The 24,986-nt window shown below is 44.9% G+C and overlaps 2 protein-coding genes and 1 long non-coding RNA gene across 15 annotated transcripts in view; 2 read left to right on the plus strand and 1 right to left on the minus strand.

The window, feature by feature from the left end:
* Positions 1–1,084: 1,084 nt before the first annotated feature.
* Positions 1,085–6,509, minus strand: LOC125163249 (uncharacterized). Its single transcript, XR_007151357.1, has 3 exons — positions 6,073–6,509; positions 5,143–5,244; positions 1,085–4,405 (listed from the first exon to the last, which is right to left on the minus strand). It is a non-coding gene; the product is annotated as an uncharacterized LOC125163249 (long non-coding RNA).
* LOC125163245 (zinc finger protein 14-like) lies at positions 6,150–24,298 on the plus strand. Of its 12 annotated transcripts, XM_047854738.1 has the most exons (9): positions 7,291–7,391; positions 15,312–15,513; positions 15,718–15,727; positions 16,305–16,391; positions 17,171–17,337; positions 17,965–18,091; positions 18,805–18,900; positions 19,420–19,502; positions 19,942–24,297. In XM_047854738.1, the coding sequence occupies exons 5-9, from the start codon at positions 17,200–17,202 to the stop codon at positions 22,063–22,065; spliced, it is 2,568 nt and encodes an 855-aa protein (XP_047710694.1). In that variant the 5' UTR covers positions 7,291–7,391; positions 15,312–15,513; positions 15,718–15,727; positions 16,305–16,391; positions 17,171–17,199; the 3' UTR covers positions 22,066–24,297. The 12 variants fall into 12 exon arrangements, with proteins under 12 accessions (XP_047710696.1, XP_047710692.1, XP_047710698.1 ...); XM_047854732.1 differs by lacking the exon at positions 15,718–15,727; XM_047854739.1 differs by lacking the exons at positions 15,718–15,727; positions 16,305–16,391.
* LOC125163248 (zinc finger protein 501-like) overlaps positions 7,305–24,986 on the plus strand; it is a 49,651-nt gene continuing 31,969 nt past the window's right edge. Inside the window, exon 1 of one of the 2 annotated variants that reach the window (XM_047854765.1) lies at positions 7,305–7,391. The gene's annotated coding sequence lies outside the window, so the exon portion shown is untranslated. Of the gene's footprint in view, positions 7,392–7,549; positions 7,658–24,986 lie in introns of those variants that run through there. The other variant, XM_047854766.1, reaches the window with a different exon arrangement.

The raw sequence follows: 24,986 nt of genomic DNA on the forward strand, positions 1-24,986 counted from the left end.
ACACACGGAATACGTGGTATTCCAAGGACGCTCCTGCCTACCCAAGAACAAAGGAAAACGGTTTAGGAGCTTGCCATAGTGATGTGGGAAACTAAGGCAAATGAAAAATTAAATTCCCTAACTGCCTACAGCCCATTGACAAGTCCTTGGAACTGGCAGAGTGACCTCCCTCTAGGGGCTCAGCTGCCTCCATGACAACACTTTGCTGGGGGCAAAAGAGAACCTTAGCTTAACATTATCCCAACCTCGAGGCTCCTGTAAGTCTATTTTCTTTATCTCAAGTCCCCCAAGATATATGCTGGCAATCATACTCCAAGCGTATGGCCCCCCATATACATCTGAAGGGTCCATGACTGGGGTTTTATTAAACGGTAACAAATGGCATTTCCCTAGCAACAGCTAGCCCCTCAAGGCCCTGGAAACCTTGCTTCCAATATACCTTAGAGACTTACTCTATCCCTGCCCCCCTCCCAACCTGAGGGTATAGAATGAGTTACTCCTCACGACCCCAAACAGCTCTTCCTGCCCATGGGTCCTGTCCCCATGCTTTAACAAAATCGCCTTTTTACACCAAAGACATCTTCAGGAATTCTTTCTTGACCATCGGCTCTGGACCACCCCACCATCACCCCAAAACTTCATCATCTGCATCTAGTTCCTCGCCAAGATCACTCACTTCATTATTTATACTTATGTAAGTCTTGGAATGTGGGTGTGTGAGTTCTTTAGCTTTGTTCCTCAGTCCTATGTTGTGTATTCTAGCACATCCCTTTGCTCACATTTTGATTGGGACTTAGCTGAATCTGTACATCAAATTAGGAAGAATTGTCATTTTAAGAATATTGAGTCTGGGGCGCCTGGGTGGCGCAGTCGGTTAAGCGTCCAACTTCAGCCAGGTCATGATCTTGCAGTCCGTGAGTTCGAGCCCCGCGTCAGGCTCTGGGCTGATGGCTCGGAGCCTGGAGCCTGTTTCCAATTCTGTGTCTCCCTCTCTCTCTGCCCCTCCCCCGTTCATGCTCTGTCTCTCTCTGTCCCTAAAATAAAAACGTTGAAAAAAAATTAAAAAAAAAAAAAAAGAATATTGAGTCTGTGGATCATGAAAAACTAACATCTCCGCATTTCCGTTTTATTTGCGACCTTTCAGCAGGGTTATGATGTTTCTGAATGCAGATTTTTACATACGTTGTTAGGTTCATGCCAAAGGAACTTCAATTTGAAGGTTGCCAAATGCCTATCTATTAAAAATGGCATTTTTGAATGTTCAAATTCCAACCGTTAATTATTAGTGGGTGGGAAAGCAGTTGGCCTTAATAAGCTGACTTTATGCTTTGATTCCTGGTCTCTGAGTGCATTGCAGTCAAAGCCAGGAGCGGCGGGTGCATTTCATTAACATCCACACCCACGAAGACCAGGAGGGGTGCCAGGAAACACTAAACGGGAAGCTCTGAGCCCCTGCGCTGCTCCCTGCGGCCAGCAGGGGGCGCGTGCACTTTGCGCCAGCTGGGGGACCCTGGAGAGCGACCACTGGGGACAGGCGCACTGACGGCTATGGGCTGGGGAGGAGCTGCGCCCCGCCTCCTGGAGGCTCCTCTCAGGCAGGGAACGCAGAGCCTCGCTCCTGAGTGTCCCCGCGTGGGCCACTCTCCGCCTTCGCAGTGCCGCTTTAGGGGGACTCGGCGCGGGCGCTCAAAGGACAGCCACCGCGGGAGTCTGCGAGGCCAAAGTGGAACTTCCCGGGCAGTCGGAGCAGGTCCAGATGGACACCAGCCTCCACCCAGAGGCAACTTTGCCTGAACACGCATTCCTTGCTAGTACACTTTTTCTTTTTAATCCCCTCCTTTGGCCTTTAAAAACCTTTTCCTGTTTCGCTCAGAGAAGCCCCCTCTCCTTGCCTGATGCGATGTGCCGCCACCCACAAACCGTTTAACAAAGCCAATTAGACCTTCAAATTGACAGGGTTGAATGCAGTTTTTTTAGCACACCAAGGGGAAATGGGGCCCCTACGTACATGCTTCCACTGGCTTTTAATGTTTTATTTCCTTATAACTCTATAAAGTAGCTGAAAAAAACAGATGTACTAACATATTTGAAATTCCAAAATTTTATTTATACCCCAAACGGAAGTATTCCAGTACCTTACCTTTTTTCCAAATTCAGAAAGTGTATTTCTAAGTTCTTTTAAAGTTTCACATACATCTAACAGGCTTCCAAAGTCACTTTCTCTCATTTGTTTTAAGCAGGGGGACAGGCCTTCTAACAGCACACAACTTCATATATTGCCAGTTTCTCCTTTGTTCAAAATAATGTATCACACTGATAATTTGCGTTTTAAAAACGGTTTTGATTTCAGCAGTGTGCACTTCCTCTTTTGACATTATGTATATTAGTATTTGGTAAAATGTTAATTTGTGAGGAAATTGTTCCGGTAGCATTCAAACTTGGTGCCCCGTGTCTATCTGTGTGTCTACAGGTAGTTTTCTGAAAAGAAGTGAGAATATCCCATGTGCTTGCTGAATTAGAAAAAGATGGATTTATACTTTGTACCCTATTTTAAAAGGTTATTCTATTTATATTTATAGAAACGGAAGTTTTAAATACTTGAGATCGTGAGCTGAACACAGATTGGCACAATGATTTTGGGAAGGGGACATAATAACTTCTCCCTTTATCTAGGTTGCCAAAATTGACCATTATCGTATCTCTGGCCAAAAGCAGTTTTATATCAGTATCATGTTGCCAATTAATAATTACCTAACCTAGTCCATTTCCATTTTTTTAAAGCAAAATGATGTAATACAGGTTCAGTGCAAGGTAAAAGGTGAACAGCTAGGAAAACCTCCTGCATGTCATTATTCTCTACATTATAGAAGTGTGTTTTTCTTCTAAAGAGTAAACCAGGTCTCTGTAAAATGTTATTTAGTCCTATCTCATATTTTATTTAACATGATGGCTGATATTCTATGTGTAACTTTCCCTCATGTAAAATATCTTAGGTAAGCAATTTAACTTTACATTGCTCAAGACAAAAACACATGACAACCTATGTCCTGACACGGCTTTGCATTTCTTTCTTACCTTGCAAGAAACTGTATAGCTGAAGCAAAAAACAAAAAACAAAAAAAAAAAAGAGGGGGGTAAAAAGCTTAATGCTAATTTCTGTTGCACCTGCATTCATTTTTTTAATGTTTATTTACTTTTGAGAGAGAGAAACTGAACATGAGTTGGGGAGGGGCAGAGAGAGAGGAAGACACAGAATCTGAAATAGGCTCCAGACTCTGAGCTGTCAGCACAGAACTGGACATGGGGCTCAAACTCGGGAACAGCAAGATCATGACCTAGGCTGAAGTTAGACACTTAATCAACTGAGCCACCCAGGCGCCCCACTGTGTTCACTTTTCTAATCTAGACTCTGGGAAACTGCGTTGTACAGAATGCGAGAGGAGTTACACTTGAGCAGACACGCTACAAACATCCCCCAGTTAGGGTGAGATGTGTAGACTATTCCTCAGGTACTGGTGACTGCCTGAGAACAGAGGCAGGGAGAAAAGAAAGTTAGTTGATGTGGAAAACAAAAGCAAAAGGAAATGCAGATAACATCATTTACAGTCATGTTGGGTATGAAACTTCCACTAGAGTTTGTAACTGTCTTTTTTGTTTGTTTGTTTTTTAAGAAAGAGAGAGTGAGCAGGGGACAGGGTCAGAGGGAGAGAGAATCTTAAGCAGGCTCCATGCTCAGCCAGCACCCCAAGGCAGGGATCAATCCCATGACCCTGGCATCATGACCTGAGCCAAAATCAAGAGCCAGGCACTCAAACAACTGAGCCACCAAGGCGCCCAGTTTCTAACTGTCTTAATGATTTACAAGAAAAACACCATGTTTAACAATGGACCTCCAGGAACCTATAGGCTCAATTTCCTGGAGCCTTAAGGTCACCCTCCCCTCTACAGGATGGAAAACCTTCTAGTAGTCAGTCTTCATAATCTCAGTGCAGTGCTTTCTGCCTACAGGTCCTGTTCCCATGCTTTAACAAAACCACCTTTTTTTTTTTTTTGCACCAAAACCTTTTCAAGAATTCCTTCTTGGCCGTCAGCTTAGAAACAATTCATTTCAACATCGGTGTCTACCTGCTGCTGCCTGTGCAGAATTTTCTAAGTACGTATCAGAACCTGGGATGCCATCCCAAGTCATCCTCTAGTGGCTGGGAAACACTGACAGGATACCCAGGGACCTCCTGGTGGTCCATCAACAGCCCCAGACAAAGAACACAAACCCAGAAGCCCAGACATGAGGGTGGCTGGCAGGAAGTGCAGAAAGGCAGTCAGCACGGAGACAGGGCTGTGGCCTGATGTTTGGTATAGGCAGGGCTTTGGAGACAGGCAGAAATGGATCCTAAGTCCAGCTTCCCTGGAAAACACATGCACAAACCAAAATAACAATTGTCTCTGAATGACAGATTGTTTTCAGACGAATTTTCATGCCCTATCCTATTCTGTGAACTTCCAATGTCAGCATTTTGGAAAAATGAACACATATAAATAGTAATCTGGTATTTTTAGAAGAGAGAAGAAAAATGAATATTGCTCCTAGGATATGAATTGGATTATATAAGAAATAAGGATGACAATCTATTCTAGGACCTTATGCTAAACATATAATGTGCCATGTGGAAACCACATCATAAGGAAATAAAACCCATGAGTACTTTTTTTACATTAAGTTTGATAGTTTCCATGCATCACTTGACCTAGTGATGACAAAAACCACGAGCTCTATGAAAGTGAGTTCTTGCTGCCCCTAAGTAACTGTTTCTAATGAATGATGCTAAATAAGGTATAAATATTATCTAATAAGGTTTCCACGACACATGACACATTATGTGTAACATAAAAACTTTGTCCTGACTGTTGGCCTATTGGTCTATCATATCTCACACATAGTACACACTTCATAGATATTACTTCTTGAAAAGAAGCCTCATAAATTTCATATTTGTATTTCCATTCTAAAAATACTGAAACAAGCTCACTGCAGTCGTACCATATGTAAAACACATCTGAAGAAAAAAATGGATATTGTATGTATAGTACCATAGCAAAAACTGAATACCAAAATAGGATATTCACTCACTCCCTTTCACTTACTCCGTCGTTCCAGGTCCATTAGACAACCTACATCCTGTATTTCAGCTTCTTTTTCCAGTGGGCCACGGGAACAGGGAAAACAGCAGCCAGGGCATTTTGACCCTTCAGAGCCACCGGAAAAAAAAAAAAAGAAAAAAGTCTAAGTCATGCCAGGAACCCCTTTCTGTGGTTACCGTGGACCCCCGCGAACTTCACCTATGCTCTGCCTGACTCTGGAAATATTCTAAGTGGCCATGAGGACCCAAGAGCCACTAGTGTCTGCCTGGAAAGGTTGGAGATGGTGTCTATGCTACTGAATTCCTATCCAGAACTTCCTAGGTTACTTCAGGAGCACGGGAAATGCTACTGCCCCAAATGGGAATCTCAAGGGAAGCTTTCTAGGCCTGCCTGGAAAGGCTGCTGCAGGACTAGAAGCCGCTGAGAAGGTGATGCGCACACTCAAAAACGACAATAAATTTTATAAGTCCTGGGGGGCGGGGAGGGGCCGGGAACAACTTGTACCATCCCTGAACATTTGTACAAAAAGGACACAGGGAACTTGAAAATACAGTTGGAAACTTTAGCTCACAGCCAGCTCAGTCAAAAGATGACAAGAACGATGGGAGCTGTTAGACTAGTTCTGTTAATATAACAAATGATCAATATCCTCACGGAGTGCACATGAAATTGCTTAGGACCCAACAATATTTTCAAAATGTCACGAAGGCTGGGAAAGCACGGAGACCTCTAGCATGACCCTCACACAATACGGTTAAAAGGGAATGCATTTGGGATGTGCCCCCTGCTACCCACCCCCCCACCCCCCGCCCCTCTGCCAGCCCTCCGCTGTTCCCGCTGGGTCGAGCCCGGGCACTCCCGTCCACTAGGACCGTTTCCCCCAGTGCACAGGACCCCCCACGTGGCATCCTCTAGGCTGCTCATTTTACTCACTCTCCCTTCGCGGTCGCCCGGCGTCTCCCTCCCGGGCTTTCTTCCCTCAAGTCGCCGCCCACTCGGCACTCGGCGACGGAACGGATGCCGTCTACGTCCTAGCAGCTCACTTTCCAGTGGGATATCGGGAATGTAGGCACACTCTGGCAGGTACGGCCGGGGGAACAGGTTTGGGAACAGAACAGCACGAGGTGTCACACAACGGGGTGGTCCCCTCCCCCAGCCCGGGGCCCAGGGGCCTCGCCCACAAGGTGACCGCGAATGGAAGGCCTGGCGACGGCAGGGCCTCACTGCAGGAGGATGAGAATGGCTCGGAGGTGGTTCTGGGAGAGCAATGGGGTCAGTCCAATATCAGGGCCAGGGGCGGAGGCGGCGGCCCCGGGGGTAGCAGGGCGTGGGTGGAACGTGAAGAGCAAGAACCCTGGTCGGAGGGAGGACATGGCGTGGGCGGGGACTAGGGAGGGTGAGCAGAGACCAGGAGGAGACGTCAGCGGAGGGGCGGGCCGGTCAGGGCGTAACCAGCGTGGGGCGTGACTTAGGAAGGTGGGCAAAGACAAGGATGGGCGTCAGCTAAAGGAAGGGGCCATCTTGGGGCGTGGCTAGCGCGGGACAGGGCCTAAGGAGGTGAGCAGAGGGAGGGGACGGAGACGTCCACTGAGGGGCGGGGCTGCTGTAGGACGTGACGAACGTGGGGCGGGGCATAGGGAGGGTGAGCGGGAACGGGACAAAAGCCGAGGGGTAGGGCCGGCGAGGACGTGAGCAGCGTGAGGCGGGGACTAAGGAGGTTGAACAGAGCCCAGAAGGGGACCTAAGCGGAGGGGCGGAGCCAATGCAAGAGGTGGGCAGAGCGAGGAGGGGCCTAAGGGAGGTTTAGGGGGAAATGGGGCGTCAGCGGAGGGGCGGAGCCGTGGGAGGTGTAACCAGTGTGGGGCGCGGCTTAGGGAAGGTGAGCAGAGACGAGGACGGAACGTCAGCTGAGGGACAGGGCCGGCTTGGGGCGTGGCTAGCGCGGGACTGGGCCTAGGGAGGGTGAGCGGATTTTGGGGCTGGGGACGTCCGCTGAGGAGCGGGGTTGGTATAGGACGTCGCGAACGTGGGGAGGGGCCTAGGGAGGGTGAGCGGGAACGGCACAAAAGCGGAGGGGCAGGGCCGGTGTAGGACGTGGCCAGCCATGTGGCGCGGCCCAGGGAGGGTGAGCGGGGAGTGAGTGTCAGGCGAGGGGCGGGACGGGCGTAATACGTGGTCACCGTGAGGCGGAGTCTAAGGAAGGTGAGCAGAGCGCCCAGACTTGGAATCAACGACCGGTGGGTCGAGGGAAGGTGAGTGTAGACCGGGAACGACTTGTCACCTGAGGGGGGGAGCCAGACTGGACGTCGCCACGGTGGGTGGGGCCTAGGAGGACGAGCGGGGGCGGGCGGTTTGCGGCACGGGCCACTCCCCCTTCCGCCCCCGCCTTTCCGGTCCCGCTCCTCCTTGCGTCCCACGCGCCAGCGGACTGGCCGCTCTAGTGGGTTTGGGGGTGCTTGGTGTCTGGGGAGCTGGCTGCTTCTTCCCTAGCTGCCCTGACTGTTTCAGGGAATTCCAGGTGAGACTCAGAGCCCTGGGCCTTTTGCACTGAACGCGCCGATGTGCCCCGGTTAGGGTGACAGGTGTGTGCACAGCCCCTTTGGCTGGACACGCCGGGCTGGGGTTGAGGATCTCGCGGGACCGCAGCGGCTGCCCTTTGCGCGCGGGTTAGTTGACCGGGCAGGGCAGGCGGGATCTGTGCTGGTGGCGGAGAGCCGGAGGGATCGGCGGGACGTGGCCCAGAGCAGGGGGTGTTCAGAGGGAGGCTGAGTGTCTGGGACTTGGGGGAGAAGCGTGGGTGCCACCGAAAATCGCTTTGTGTCGTTAGGTCCTCGGTGTTGCAGCTTTACGTTTTCCTGGGGCGACTCCCAGAGCTATCTGAAGATTTTTTTTTTTTTTGAGAAGCATGGGATATTCTTTTATTTCTTTTCTTTTATTGTATTTAGAGAGAGTGCTAGCGGCGGAGGGGCAGAGGGAGGGACAGAATCCAATGCAGGCTGCAACCCTGAGCCAAGCCAATACAGCGCTGGATCCCAGACCCTGGGACGATCTGAGTGAAAATCGAGAGTCTGATGCTCAACCGTCTGAGCCACCCACGCCCCCGATAAGTGTGGGATATTGTTTTTTGTGGGGGTTTTTTTTGCCCTTAATTTTTTTTATGCTTATTCATTTTTTGAGAGACGGAGAAAGAGTGCTAGCGGGGGAGGGGCAGAGAGAAGACACAGAATTAGAAGCAAGCCCCTGGCCCCGAAAGCCCCTTGCAGCTCGAACCCACAGATCGTGAGATCAAGACCTGAGCGAAGTCGGACTCAACCGACTGAACCACCCAGGTGCCCCAAGTGTGGGATATTATGATTACTGCTTTTGTTTTCTATTTCTTAATGTTTTATGTCAAGTTGGGATAATGAATGAGGTTTGTAAAATGGATACCATTTGGGAATATGTGGATTTTGCTTTTAATTGATGAAAAATTAATTTTTCAATATCTGGGAACATTTGATAGGGATGTTTCTTGTTTACCATTGTTAACCTTAAAAACAAAACTGCCAGGGGGGCCCAAACCGGACACCAAGCTGAGCATGGAGACTGCTTGGTTGCTGTCTCTCCCTGTGCCCCTCTTCCCTCCCCTGTGTGAAAGCACATTCTCTCTCTCTCTTTTAAAAAAAAAAAAAAAAAGTAGAACTGCCTGTTATTTTAGCAACAACAGACGATGGGGTTATTTGGGAATGTGTAAAAGAGAATAGCAATCCGGGACAACAAGCTTTAGAAAAACTGTAGGGAAGCATGGGAACCAAGGGAAGGCTTGCTTTTTTAAGGAGAAAAGGGGTAATTTGGGAAGGTTGCTGTGAGCTAAAAGTCCACTGGAGTGAACTGAGAGTTTGAAGTGTGGTGGCTTCTCACTGGCTGAACTGTTGTTCTGGGGGCTGAGGAAAGGTCTCTTCCTCCTGCTGAAGTTGTTGAGTAGTATCCACGTGCAAGGCCAAGTCCCCAAAGGGTGCAGTCCCTCTTCCTGTTAGGTCTGCAATTGACTGTGTGTTCTAGGGTGTGAAAGTTTTCCCTGCCACATCTCCCCACTCCATTTTAGGGAGGTTTCCTATTACTAGGTTTCACACCATACACATTAAAAATTAGCTGTCAAATTTCAGTGGCTTTATTTATACCTTTGTTAAAGTTTTATTTATTTATTTTGAGAGCATGAACAGGGAAGGGACGGAGAGAGAGGGAGACAGAAAATCCCAGGCAGACTCCTCACTGTCAGCACAGGCCCAGATATGGTGCTCGAACTCCTGAACTGTGAGATCATGACCTGAACCAAAATCAGGAGTCAGACACTCAACCCACTGAACCCCCAGGTGCCCCAATATACCCTTAATAAACTTTAACATGAAAACGTAAGTTAACATCTCTTTTTTATATTTCCTTTGGAAAATCTAATCCCGGTTGGAATTTGGCACTACCTGATTCCAGCCACTCATGCTGCATAACTTCTCAAGGATTATTTACAAGAGAAGACATGCTTCTGGCTTTCTTACAACTTTTTTTTTAATGGTTTTTCTTTTTAATGTTTATTTATTTTTGAGAGAGAGTGAGCCACAGGGGAGGAACAGAGAGAGGGAGACACAGGTCCAAAGTGGGCTCCATGCTGACAGCAGAGAGGCCAAAATGGGGCTCAAACTCATGAAACCTGAGATCATGACCTGACCCAAAGCATGCTTAACCAACTGAGTTAGCCAGGTACCCTCTTTCTCAAAACTTTGAGTTGATTTAATATTTGAACTCAAATCACCTCAGAAATTGGAAGATATGTATCTGTTAGGCAACAGAGCAGTAACCACTATGGAGTTCCTATAAAGAAGAGGTCCCAGTACTCCAAGTCTCCGAATCTCCATTCCCCTGAGCTCACCTTACTCCGCAAAGACCTTCCTAGCACCTAGACATAACAGCTGTCTCTCAATCATCTTGAGCTTCCATCAAGGAATCTTGCATTTTCTAAGCTTGTTAGAAATCAGAGATGCATAAAAATTTACAACATAAGGACTAGGATACCCTGGGAAACCTTTGGAATTATGTATCAACAGGGCAGAGCCTAGGGATTTGATATTCTCTTATTTTCTGGAATAAAGACTGCTTATGTTCTGTCTGATAAAGTAATTTTCTTGTGCTCCTAAGTTAAAGGGTAGTAGGAACCAGGAGCTCCTAGGCGGCTCAGTCGATTGAGCATCTAACTTTGGCTCCTGTCATGATCTCACCGTTCATGGGTTCAAACCCCACGTCAGTCTCTGTGCTGACAGCTTGGACCCTGGAGCCTGTTTCAGGTTCTGTATATCCCCTCTCTCTCTCTCTGTCCGTGCCCCAGTCCCACTCTCTCTCTCAAAATAAGTACATACATGAAAGATTAAATAACAATAATACTAAAAAGGATAGAAGGAACCAGCACTAGGAAGCCAACTATTTCAGACCCAAATTAAGTATCTCTATCTTATTCCTTTGAGGTCTGTGTCTGCCTTCTCCACTCTGCATCAGGTATCATTGTACTGGGATAAATATAAGGAGCTCTGTCTCAGTAATTGTATATTACTGCTTCTATCCATTTTCCTTTCAAAAAAGCTTCCATATTGTCTTTTGTTTCCTAAAAATTACAAACTGATTCTAATACTTTTTGCCGGCGATGAAAACAGCACAAAACAAATGATATTTAATAAATATTAAAATTTAGCCTTTAGCTGTCACCCAAGGGTTGTTACTATGACTCTCTATCCCAGTGCCTACACCCACTTGCTAATTCACAGTCCTATTTGGCTTGTCCCACCTCGGGCATTTGCACTTGTCTGTTTTTCTCTGTATGACTCTTCCTCTGATCTCCTCATGAATGATTGCCACTATCATTTCTCTACTTTCTCAGAACCACATTCTCTGAACACATGTTTTTAAAACAACTTTTGTTTTCTAACAACAAATATCTTCAGGATTTATTCAACTATGCCATATTTACAACTGTGCCTCAGGGCCCAGTTGGCTGGGTGGCTAAGTCAGTTAAGTGTCTGACTTCAGCTCAGGTCATGATCTCACATCTGTGGGTTCAAACCCCATGTTGGGCTGTGTGCTGACCGCTCAGAGCCTGGAGCCTCTTCCAATTCTGTGTCTCCCTCTCTCCCTGCCCACCCTCTCTCTTTCTCTCTCTTTCACAAATAAATACACATTAAAAAAAAAAAAAAGTGTGCCTACAAGTTAAAGAGGGGAAACTCTTCTATCTGTTTTTGGATTTTTTTTCTTATAGAGATCTTTGTAAGTTTTTATTCCTGTATAATTTATCAACATTCTGGGTCTTGAATCCATATGTCTGACCCCAGTGCCCCTGCCATTCTGCAGAATGGATGTCGTGTTAGCAGGCATGAAAACTACAGTAATCTTCGTGTCCATTTCCATCAGAGCTCTTGGGTGACCAGGTGCATTGTCAATGAGCAGTGACATTTTGGAAAGGATTTTTTTCTGAGCAGTAGGTCTCAACAGTGGGCTTAAAATACTCAGCAAACCACATTGTAATGAGATGCGCTATCATCCAGCCTTTGTTGTCTGTTGATGGAGTTCAGCCAGGGTAGACTTAGTATAATTCTTAAGGGCCCCAGGATTTTCAGGATGGTACATGGGCGTTGGCTTCAACTTAGTCACCAGCCGCCTTAGCTCCTAACAAGAGAGTCAGTCTGTCCTTTGCAGTTTGAAGCCAGCCACTGACTTTTCTCTGGCTATGAAAGTCCTGGATGGCATCTTCTTCCGACAGAAGGCTTCCAGTAGATTTTCCAACTTAAAAGCTGTTGGTCGGTGCAGCCACCAGCATGAATTGTCTCAGCCAGATCCTCTGGATAACTGGCTGCAGCTTCTGTATCAGCACTCACTGCCTCACCTTGCAGTTTTATGTTATGGAGACGACTGCTTTTCCTTATCCCACCAACCATCCTCTGCTCGCATCAGATGTTTTTCTGAAGTTTCTTCACCTCCCTCATCCTTCAGAGAATTAACTGAAGAGAGTCAGGGCCTTGCTCTGGATTGGGCTTTGGCTTAAGGGAATGGTGACCTTCTATACAGACCACACAAACCTTCTCCATATCTACAATAGGTCTGTTTCAGTTCACTTCCTTTTTTTTAATGTGTATTTATTTTTGAGATAGAGACAGAGCACGAGCAGAGGAGGGGCAGAGAGAGAGACACACACACAAAATCCTAAGCAGGCTCCAGACTCTGAGCTGTCGGCACAGAGCCCGACACGGGGCCGGATCCTGTGAACCGTGAGACCGTGACCTGAGCCGAAGTCGGACGCTTCACCGACTGAGCCACCCAGGCTCCCCTCACCTCACATTCTTATCACCCGTGTGTCCACTGGACTTGCACTTTTAATTTCCTTCAAGGACTCTTCCTTTGCATTCACAGCTCGGCTGACCTTTTGGCACAAGACACCTAGCTTTCGGCCTGTCTCTGCTTTCAGCGTGCCTTTCTCACGAAGCTCATTCATTTCTAGCTCTTGATTTAACGTGACAGACCTTGAACACTTAGGAGGCCGGTGTACGGCTGTCTCATGGCAAAGAGGCCCAAGGAGAGGAGGAGGGGGACAGCTGGTGGGTGGAGCAGTCACAATACACGCAACACTTACTGATTAAGGTAGCCCACACCTATGGGCACAGCTCGTGGCACCCCAAAACAATTGCAATAGTAACATCAAAGATCACTGAGCACAGACCACAGTAACAAATATGATAATGAAAATGTTTTAAATATTGTGAGAATTCCCAAAATGTGACACAGAGATAATGTGAGCAATTGCCCTTGGAAAAATGGCACCGATCAACATGGCGTTGCCACACACCTTCGTAAAAAGCAGTATCTGTAAAGCACAATACAACAAAGTGTGCCTGCCTGTAGTTAAGACCTGGAGGAGAAGAGGTTCTATATTCTTCTGGGCCCAGGCCACCACCTTCAGCAGCCCCCTCCTCTTCATCTCCAGGCAAGCAAATGAAATCCTAGAGCAGACCCTTCCTCTTCTCCAAGTCAGGTTTAGTTGACATCCTACCGACTGCCATGCTCTACACGCACAAAATAGGATAGGTTCCATGAATAAATTATACCTTCAATGTTCATTTTCCCATACATAGGATGTGTTTCAACTATTTTTGAATAATACGAAACAGTATATATGTCTTAGGATCTGTCTTCATATATAAAAGAATAAATTACTTGTGAAGAAAACTCAGGCAATGTATTTTCATGTCAGGCACAGGCATTTGGTTCCCAAAAGAACAGTTTGTCCCTTTTTTCTTCTTAATGTGTTTGTATCAAATATAAAAGTGAACCTATAGTAACTCTCAAAAGGGAGCATAATTTTTACAGCGGGAATTTAAGGTAATCAGGTTCTCGTTTCCCTGGTTCTCTGACACGTTCCTGTCTTGCCAGCCTCGTCACACTGCACCATCCTTGAGGCAGTGAGGGCTTCTGCTCATCAGAAAGGAGTGTCTGCGGTAGGAGACTGTGGACCAGGCTTGTGCCACACAGAGAGTGGAGCTCTATTAGAGAGTAAAAAGGACACGTGGTCAGATCCTGCGTTATTTAAGGGCTCATTTAGAAGAGACCATTTAAAGAAATTTTTAAAAAACAAGAAAACTTTGTGTACAGAATCTCAAAGGATATAGCTTTTAGGAAAACTTGTAGAAAATACAGATGTTTTAGTCAGGTTCCTAAAAACTTATTTGAGCAAAGCCTTAGGACTCCCCATGGAGGTAGGCAGGAGCACTATTAGAGACTTTCCCCCCTCCCCTGCTAACAGAACTTGTGTAAAATTGCTGAGAGAAGCCAAACCATTTGTGTCCCAGGGGCTGAGAGCAAACTACAGTCAGGTGAGTTGGGTGGACTGGACGGGGAGGCAGGCTAGTGGATTTCTGAAGATGATGGCAGGTCTAAAGGTCCTACTTGCAAGGCCAGTGAGAAAGCAGGGAAGAAGTTAAGCTGGAGAGTGTTAGGAATGAAATTTGTGCTTGTAAGTGATATTAGCCCCACCCAGCAGCCTCTGGAGAGGGGAGTGGTTGCTGGAGGTTGAGCTCTAGAAACACTCTTGAACACTGGAGACCAATCTCCAGGCTGGTGAGAGCTTCCATCTGCTGGAGGGTAATCCTGCCCACCTCCATGGGGACTGATGGATCCTGCCCTGGGGACCCTTCTGGACCTCACCCCGTGTACCTCTTCATCTGACTGTTCATCCTTGTAATAAACCAGTAAAACTGAGTAAAGTGTTTTCCTAAATTCTAGGAGTCATTCTAGAACATGCCAAGCCTAATTTGAGGGATTGTGGGAACCCTTGAATCCACAATGCTCTCGGCAGAAAATGTGGGCAGTCTGGGCACTACATTTATGGTTGGCATCTGAAGTAGAGGAAGTCTCATGGGGCTAAGACTTTGAACTTGTGGGATCTGATGCTGACTCCAGGAAGATGGTGTCAGAATGAACTGAATCCTTGGACACCCAGGCAATGTCAGAACATTAGTTGTTGGGGTGAAGAAAACTATTTATACGAATTTTTAGATTTTGAGAAATCCATGACTGTTGTCTGTCACAGGGTGTTGGTCGGTAAGTGGGTGGAAGAAATGGACGTATAAGGGAGGTAAGAAGGCAGAACTAACAAAATATGCTTTTTTTTGGTCTCAGATGTTATTGAGCACGAGCCATGTAACCAGGCATTGGGATAGGTCCCGTGTATGCAGTTGGAATAAAGTTCCTTTTTTTTTTTTTTTTTTTTTTGGTCATGCATGCATGCAGAAAAGAGTGCCTGGGGATTGAGGTGGGCAGTAAAAGGGATGGAATTAGGGGCTGATAGACTTTAAGTGGTGTCAGTGGATGAGCTGGAAAGGGAGAGGCTCTGATTGCTGGAGGGATCTCCGGTTCTTCATCTGACAGGGCATTCCTGGTAAGACCTGGCAGGGGGCTATACCACTTAAGAGGACCATGTTTAGAAATCTGAGTTTGGGAAACAGAACGCAACTGAAATCCTAGCTGTATCATTCCTTCGCCATGTACTTTCCTCATCTTGCTAAAGTTTCCTGAAACTGTGTCATGTGTCCATGTCATTCTGGGCTGCAATAATAAAATACCACACATCGGTGGCTTAAACAACCGACATTTGTTTTTCACAGTTCTGGAGCCTGGGAACTCCCAAGACCAAGGTGTCAGCAGATTCAGTATCCTTGATGTGCCTGCCTTCTCACTGGGTCCTAACTTGGTAGAGAGAGAGAGCTGTGGTGTGTTCCTCTAAGAATTACTCCAGTCCCTTCATCGGGGACCTCCTCTCAAGACCTCATCTAAACCTAATTACCTCTCAAAACGCCCCACCTCCAGGTACCATCACATGGGGAATTAGGGCTTTGACATACGGACTTGGGTGAGGCTGGAGGGGACACTGCCATCCGGTCCATAACAGTGACTGTACTGAAAACAGCAGGATCTATTCTGAGGATTAGTTAAGTGAATGTTCTTAAGTTTCCAAGCAGAGAGTCCTATTATTAAACTTTGAATTTGTCTTCCTTATTTTTTGGACTCCAGGTGTAAGGAGGTGAGTTATGTCTACTTTTGTTTGTGATACAATATCATTTTTCCGTGAAATACATTTAAGTACAAACAAAATTTTGGTAAGAATTCAGTCTTTACCAATATGTTTAAATATACGATTTATGAAATGCTGGGGTGTCATTTGTGGTGATGACTAATATACGACAATATTCCAGTTACAACTTTACTACAATGTCAGATTGAACAAATATATTCCCTCATAAAACAAAACCTCTGCCTTGTACATTTTCTAAGTCGGGCACTTTTAGGTTTGGGGTTCAGGGAGGGAATTAAATATCCCTATGAAAAAGTTGGCAGTTAACTTAGAAATAATGATTTTCATTCCCTCGTATGAAAATAAAAAAGAATATTCCTATCTTATTGACGAGCAGCGGTAGCCAAAGCCTTGTCACTTCTGATCCAAGCAGAAGTGAGAGCTCCCGCAATTGTCTCAGGGCATGTGGCGAGTTCTTGTAGGGGGAGCTGGGGGGTCGCATGCAGGCACATCAGGGATTCATGACCAGGGGGTCTGAGAATTGTGGGTAAGACTGGAGTCTCTTGGCTTCTCTCCCCTTGCCCAGCTTTTCCTGCATACGGTTTGCACTCTCTGTGAGTGGAAATCCGGAGGAAGAGACGTGGTGGCCGAACCCTTGATGATGCAACTGCAGGTGGGTGGATATGCGATCCTTCTCCTGAATGATGCCTCTGTTGCCTGTGGCTGGGAAGGCTTCTCTTGGCCCAAGTCTTCTAAGTGCATCCAGGCAGTTTTCAAGGGTCTGGGTTCTAGTTCATTGTTGCCAGGACGCGCGGATACTTTTTGTTGGTCAGGGATGGATCAGGAAGAAGTCTCCTTTCCAGCATTTACACCAGTGCATCTCGCGCTCCTTAAGGATGTCCTTGCAGAAAAGAAATATGCAGAGTTTTCCTTCCTCATGCAGTGTATGGGCTTGGTTGGGGGGTGATTTACCCGTGGGCCATGGTAGTGGCTGCAGTGACCTTGGCACGTGGTGACAGGTGCTAGAGATGAGCAAGACCAGCAGTTTACGCTCCACTGAGGAGGCGGGCCTTTGAGCAGGTCAGCTCTGCAGTTTTCCAGAGAGTACAGGAAACTTTTGTGTGAGAGAGGAAATCAGCCATCATTTCTTTTCCCCTCAGTTTTAAGCTTACTAAAGGTTTGGTAACATACACTTGACTAATCTGGAAACTTCCAAAGATGACTAAATCCTCTTTACTACCCTTATCCCTTTTCACCCATTTTCCCTCGTTATAATTAAACTTTTTAAAATTGGAAATCTGAAAACAGTGCCTAGGGAGTATTTTTCAAAAAATTAACTCTGTATTTGGCAGAATGTGGGTAAAACTAGAGTCAAATTTAGAATCCTGTTGCAATTTTAGAAGGATTGGAGAGGCTACAAGTAATCGAGAGGATTCTATTGCCTTTCAACAGAAAAAACAGGATTACCATACGGACTGTTGATGCAGTCATCATTGTTGTTAAGAATGGAGAGCTCACTGCAGGAGAGATCACTGTGGGGCCATCCTTTGGACGAGCCATCTCAGGAGCCCCTAACCGGACCGCAGGACCTGTCTGCCCTGATACCTTATAAAGAACAAGTGAGTTTGTAACATGAGAGGTGCGACTTGCTGACCTCAAGTTCTGCATGAGAGTTGTTCATCCTGCAGAATGCTGGGCATTGCTTCATAGGTGTCTACCTTTAATGTTTATATACCTACACTTGTACGTATGAAGTGTTTGCTGTAAAAGAAGCATCTGCACATTAGCTCATTGGAACTCTCAGTACCACTATTCATATATATATGTATATATATATATATATATTTCTTTTTTTAGTAATTTCTACAGCGAGCATGGGGCTTAAACTCATGACCCTGAGGCCAAGAGTCACATGCTCTTCCAACTGAGCCAGCCAGGCACTTCTCAATAGTACTATTTAACCTAGGTTATAATTACCACCGAGAAAGTCAAAATTGCCAGCTTATTAGAATGTTGCCAGGTTATTTCCTATTGAGATTCCTTTATGATGAAGTAATTGTGTGTTTTTTTAATGTGTCTGAAAGGCAGAAAGCAGATCAGCATGGGAGAATATTTGATATGAATCACAAATGGAGTTTGAGGTTTCTATACATACAGTTCCTCACTCTGCTATCACTATCATGTTGACAGCTGTCCCCTAGGGATTGTTCAGCCTGGCCCTACTGAAACAATATCTGATATTTTAGGAATCTGTGACCCTCAAAGATATAGCTGTAGACTTTACCCAGGAAGAGTGGGCCCTGATGGACACATCCCAGAGAACGCTGTACAGAGATGTGATGCTGGAGAACATTAGTCATCTGGTCTCTGTGGGTGAGTCTGTCGCCATCTATTCATTCTTCCATCCATCCATCTTTTTGTTTATTAACCTTGTATCCAGGAGAGCTTCCACATATTCTAATATAGCTGTCTGCCCTAATTCATATTCTTTTGTAGCATTTCTGAATACTAGATGGAATTTGTAACTTTCTTTACTTTCATCATGTATGTTACATGATAATTTGAATACAGTCTTCTTGGCCACAAGTGTGTATCTACTGCAGTTTCTCCAAGACCCAGAACAATGCTGGGAATACAATGAATATTTTTTGAATGAATAAATAAATATCCTGAATATTTTCTGTCCTGGGCACTATGATGAAGGGTGAGCACGGTAGAAAATGTAATATCTTGTATCACTTTCCACATAAAACTCCACAGAATATTCTGGTGGAGCTTATGTGTATTGTATTCCTTTGAAAATAGTGTTAATCCCCTTGTGAGAACATTTAATTCCTTCTGGATGCAAACACTAAGCCTTCTGCTCTCTCTCAGCTTGGGCAGGACCATCAGCAATCAGAGATCTTACTGTCCTTGGGTGCAGTGTCAGGCTCAGAACATTTATCAATGTTTTTAGTGTTCAAGGTGTTATTCTCTGGGCTGTTCTTCCACGCTCATGTTCTTCCTTGGTTGCCTGTACAGTAGAACATCAGGCGCTGTTCTTGGCACAGAACTGAAAATTCACATACCATTCTCCATTGATATAGGGTGTCATTTCTTCAGATCAGATGTGATCTCCCCGTGGGAGCAAAGAGGGGAGCTCTGGAGGGAAGAAAGAGGACCTCCCCAAGGCTGGAGTCCAGGTGAGCTGCAAACATGCGCTCAGTGTGAGAAGGCTAGTGAGTAAGCAGGGTCTTATTGATGTCAGTGCAGATTTCCTTGAGTGAACGACAGCTTCAGAAACTGTGAGTGGCCAATGAGACAACATTCCTCAGACTGTGTCATTATTTCTTCCATATGAGTTTCTCTTCATGTACCTGTACTTACATTTCACCTCAGGCAAGCAATGTTCCTGTCCTTGTTGGAGGTGAAATTTCACACTGTGGTCTGTGTCCTGATTTCTAGTCTTTCTTTTAGGATTTCCACTCTGATATTCTCTGCAACAGCCCATCATTATTTTATTTTTCTTTAACTTAAACATTGAGTTTTGTTCTAATTGATACTATTCTAAAATGTATGTCTATTCACCAGTATTTTCCTCAACTTCACATTATTTGGTCATGTGTGCTTGCCTGGTCTTGTGAGCTTGTCAACACTTTAATTCCCCTAGTCTACTCAAGGTGTTTCTCAGGTTTATTTCTTTTTTTCCTCAATTATTTTAGGCATGAAAAAAAGCCATAACAAGCAAGAAATAATATCTATGCAAGATATCTACATGAAGGACCCACCTAACTGCTGGACAATAGTAAGTGTCATGAGGAGGAACCTTGCCTATTCATGTTCAAGGCCTGGGTGGAGCCTATGTCATCAGTTGTAGAATCACATAACAATTAGTATAAGTACCTTCTCACAGAATGTGATTGACAATTTAAATCTGGGGAAGAAATTAGCCTGGATTTAAGCTATAATTGTTCTGAGAAATGGATAATTGCATAACCATGGTTTATTGGCATGACACATAATGATATCTTCAAAAACACTCAGCCCTCCAATAAAGATGCTACCAAGGGTAAAAATGTTTGTGCATGTCAGTGATGAACACCCCATGTGCATGTAAGTGATCTGGGGAAGGTTTTAGTTGGAGATTACCACTGAATGGCCAGCCTGGAATTCATAGGTAGAGAACTGGGTGTATGCATGTTTGGGAGAAGTCCTATAACAGTCTCTCATCTCTTTCCCAACAGCCGAAACGTCATGCAGGAGAAGACCTCTCTGTATATAGTGGGTATGAAGTTTTCATTCACACCTACACATTGACGCAACATGTCTTAACTCACACTAGACAGAAACTCTATAGATGCAATGAATGTGGAAAACACTTCACCCGAAACGCCAACCTTCATACTCACAAAATAAGTCACACAGGAGAGAATCCATTTGCTTGTAATCAGTGTGGGAGGCGCTTCAGGTATTTTTCATCTTTAACTAGACATAAGCGAATTCATACTGGAGAGAAGCCTTATGAATGTCATCTATGTGGAAAAGCCTTTGTTCGTAGTTCCCTTAAACAACATCAGAGAATTCACACTGGAGAGAAACCATACACATGTCCTCTATGCGGAAAAGGCTTCGTTACAAGGTCTAATCTTCGAGAACATGAGAGAACTCACAGTGGAGAGAAACCATACAAATGTCATCTATGTGGAAAAGCTTTTGTTCAAAGCTCTTGTCTTAGAAAACATGAGAGAACTCATACTGGAGAGAAACCATATAAATGTCATCTCTGTGGAAAATCCTTTGTTCAAAGTTCTTGTCTTAGAAAACACGAGAAAACTCACACTGGAGAGAAACCATATAAATGTCATCAGTGTGGAAAAGCCTTTGTTACAAGCTCTGATCTTGGAAAACACGAGAAAACTCACACTGGAGGGGAATCATATACAGGTTATCTGTTTGGAAAATCTTTTGTTCAAAGCTCTTGTGTTAGAAAACACGAGGAAACTCAGCCTGGTGAGAAACCATGTACGTGTCATCAGTGTGGAGAAGCCTTTGTTACGAGCTCTGATCTCAGAAAACATGAGAAAACTCACACTGGAGGGGAATCCTATACATGTCATCTATGTGGAAAAGCCTGTGTTGAATGCTCTTGTCTTAGAAAACACGAGAAAACTCTCCCTGATGAGAAACCATATACATGTCATCAGTGTGGAAAAGCATTTGTTACAAGCTCTAATCTTAGAAAACATGAGAAAACTCACACTGGAGAGAAACCATATACATGTCATCTTTGTGGAAAAGCCTTTACTCAAAGCTCTAATCTTCGGGAACATGAGAGAACTCACACCGGTGAGAAACCATATATATGTCATCTATGTGGAAAAGCCTTTGTTCAAAGCTCTTGTCTTAGAAAACATGAGAAAACTCACACTGGGGAGAAACCATATACATGTCACCTATGTGGAAAAGGCTTTGTTACAAGATCGAATCTTCGACAACACGAGAGAATTCACACTGGAGAGAAACCGTATAAATGTCACCTGTGTGGGAAAGCCTTTCTTCAAAGCTGTAATCTTCGAGAACATGAGAGAACTCACAGTGGAGAAAAACCATATACATGTCATCTATGTGGAAAAGACTTTGTTCAAAGCTCTTATCTTCGAGAACATGAGAGAACGCACACTGGTGAGGAACCATATACATGTCATCTATGTGGAAAAGCATTTGTTACAAGCTCTAATCTTAGAAAACATGAGAAAACTCACACTGGTGAGAAACCATTTACATGTCGTCTATGTGGAAAAGGCTTCGTTATAAGGTCCAGTCTTCGAGAACATGAAAGAATACACACTGGGGAGAAACCATATGCCTGTCATCTATGTGGAAAAGCCTTTCTTCAAAACTCTTACCTTCGAGAACATGAGAGAACTCACACCGGCGAGAAACCATATAAATGTCTTCTATGTGGAAAAGCCTTTGTTCGACGGTCTTGTCTTAAAAGACACGAGAAAACTCACACTGGAGAGAAACCATATACATGTCATCAGTGTGGAAAAGCCTTTGTTACAAGCTCTCATCTTAGAAAACACGAGAAAACTCACACTGGCAAGAAACCATATATATGTCATCTATGTGGAAAAGGCTTTGTGACAAGGTCCGATCTTCTAGAACATGAAAGAATTCACATTGGAGAGAAACCATATGCATGTCATCTATGTGGAAAAGCATTTGTTACAAGCTCTGATCTGAGAGACCATGAGGGAACTCACACTGCAGAGAAACCATATACATGTCTTCTATGTGGAAAAGCCTTTGTTACAAACTCTGATCTTAGAGACCATGAGGGAACTCACTCTAATTCTAGTGAATGAACATGGAAGTGCCTTCAGCCACAGCGCTAATGTGAAACCAACCAGAGGACTCAGGTGGGGGAAGTTCCATGGTCATATTCATTATGGAAATGCCTTCATTTTTAACTTCTCCTTACACAACATGAGTGAACTGCATTTGGAGGAACCCTATATTTACAATCAAAGGGGAAGAGACATTAGCTGGCCTCTGGTCATAGGGTGCACAAGAAAATCCAGTGAATATCAGTCTAATCTCCTTAAATGGGAAATGACACAAGAAAATCTTTACAGGAAGAGGTCACTGTAGGAGAATAACAAAAATTAATGCTGGAGAAGTTATTCATTGTTACATGCATGGAAAAAAACTTGACTAGTAGAAAAACCATTGTAGGCATGTGAAGTTTCACACTCTGTATGATAGTGAACGAATGGCAGTCTAAAGTGATTTTTAATTCCTTAGTCAACATGTAGTTTCTCACACTGTACATATAGCATTGCTAAAATCAGATAAAAGGTTAGACTTTGCATTAGAAATCCCTGACTAGGAAAAACCTTTATCAAGAAAGTCTTAACACACAATTTAGATATTAATTTATAATTTTGCCTAATGGCCTATTATAAAAATATAAGAAAGGTAGGATTGTGACATCATCTGGGAATTCTAAATTCAGAATTTTGTAACTTTTTTTTTTTAGAATAGTTCTTGGAACTGCATATGAAGCAAAGTTGTTGCTGAAAAATCCATTGTGTTGGTCAGGGCCTATTTTTCATGCATCAATAGTAGTTATGATGATTGGATTCAACTAGAAAGTGTCTTTGAATATTAACTGAAAAACAACACAAGATGATGCGTCATGACTACATATTGTTAACCATGTATGTGGGTCGTAGTGATGAACTAAAGATTGTTACATAGATAACTTGTGACTGAATTCTGTATAAATTTTCATTTTAAAATGCCATTATTGAGGGACATCTGGGTGGCTCAGTCGGTTAAGCATTCGACTTTGATTCAGGTCATGATCTCACAGATGAATTTGAGCCCCACGTTTGGGCTCTGTGTTGACAGCTCAGAGCCTGGAGCCTACTTGAGATTCTGTCTCATTCTTTCTCTGCCCCTCCCCCACTGTCTCTCAAAAATAAATAAATGTAAAGATTAAAAAGAATAAAATGCCATTATTGAGACAAAGAAGGGTATTACCTTACAATAAGGGGTCCATTCAACAATAGGATATAGTGTGTAAATATTTATTCACTCAACATAGGAGCACCTACATGTATAAAACAAATATGAACAGATGTTAAGGGAGAGAGAGTTATGTAATAGAAGGGGGGCGTTAATACACCCTTCCAACAATGGATGAAACATTCAGACAAAATCAGAAAACATCAACCGTATGATGTTAGATGAGATGGACTTCAGAGAGGTACACTGCACACACATACTTCATCCAAAAGCAGCAAAAAAACATTCTTTGCAAGTGCCCATGAGATATTCTCCAGAATTGGTCATAGTTACTGCCTGTTAGTACCAGTGCGTATTTTCTTCCTATTTTGTCCAAGCCATGTAATTGCCCCTCTTCCTCTCCTGAAAACCCCTTGCTTTCACCCCACAGATGGGACACTTTTCTGGTTACTGCTGGAATTGGTGCTCCCCAAACTGCAATTCTTTAATCCCAAATAAACACTTACCTGCCTTTCATTGTAGCTCGTTTTCAGGTTGGCAGAGGGGACAAGTAATGTTTCTTTTCCTTTCTTGGCCAGGCACTATCTGGGAGAGATGACTTTGGAAGGAAGTCTTACTCTATTCTGGTTCTCCCAGTTTTCAGGATCCCACCCGCAGCTCCAGAGTGAGTGTGCTCACTCTGCCACTGCCTCAAAAGGTGCCACCATAGACCACCAAACTATTGAAGGAAAATAATTGTTAAAATCTTTTAATATTTATTTTTGAGGGAGGGAGAGAATCCTAGCCGGCTCTGCCATGTCCTCACAAAGCCCATTTTGGGGCCTGTACCCATTAACCATGAGATCAGGACCTGAGGCGAATTCAGATGCTCAATGGACTGTGCCCACCCAGGTGCCCCGAAGAAAAATAATTTTCCTTTAACCCTTCTAGGTTCTTGGCTTTGATGTCCCACCCCAGCTGGGGTGCCAGACAACACTAAACGGGAGGCTCTGAGCCCCTGCGCTGCTCCCGGCGGCCAGCAGGTGGCGCGCAAACCTGCCCTTTCTGGGGGGAGAGGGGCGCGTGAGCTTTCCACCATGGTTGGGGGGGGTGGGGAGGACGGGGGAGACACGCGCACTGACGGCTATGGGCTGGGGAGGAGCTGCGCCCCGCCTCCTGGAGGCTCCTCTCAGGCAGGGAACGCAGAGCCTCGCTCCTGAGTGTCCCCGCGTGGGCCACTCTCCGCCTTCGCAGTTTAGGGGCACTCGGCACGGGCGCTCAAAGGACAGCCACCGCGGGAGTCTGCGAGGCCAAAGTGGAACTTCCGGGGCAGTCTGAGCAGGTCAGATGGACCCCAGCCTCCACCCAGAGGCAACTTTGCATGAACACGCATTCCTTGCTAGTACACTTTTTCTTTTTAATCCCCTCCTTTGGCCTTTAAAAACCTTTTCCTATTTCACTCAGAGGAGCCTCTCCTTGCCGGATGCAATGTCCCCCCACCCACAAGCCGTTTAACAAAGCCAATTAGACCTTCAAATTGACAGGGTTGAATGCAGGTTTTTTAGCACACCAAGGGGAAATGGGGCCCCTATGTACATGCTTCTACTGGCTTTTAATGTTTCATTTCCTTATAACTCTATATAAAGTAGCTGAAAAAACAGATGTACTAACATTTGAAATTCCAAAATTTTATTTACACCCCAAACGGAAGTATTCCAGTACCTTACCTTTTTTTCCAAATTCAGAAAGTGTATTTCTAAGTTCTTTTAAAGTTTCA

The sequence above is a fragment of the Prionailurus viverrinus genome, chromosome B1 (genome assembly GCF_022837055.1).
Source record: "Prionailurus viverrinus isolate Anna chromosome B1, UM_Priviv_1.0, whole genome shotgun sequence".
NCBI classification, from domain to species: Eukaryota; Metazoa; Chordata; class Mammalia; order Carnivora; family Felidae; genus Prionailurus; species Prionailurus viverrinus.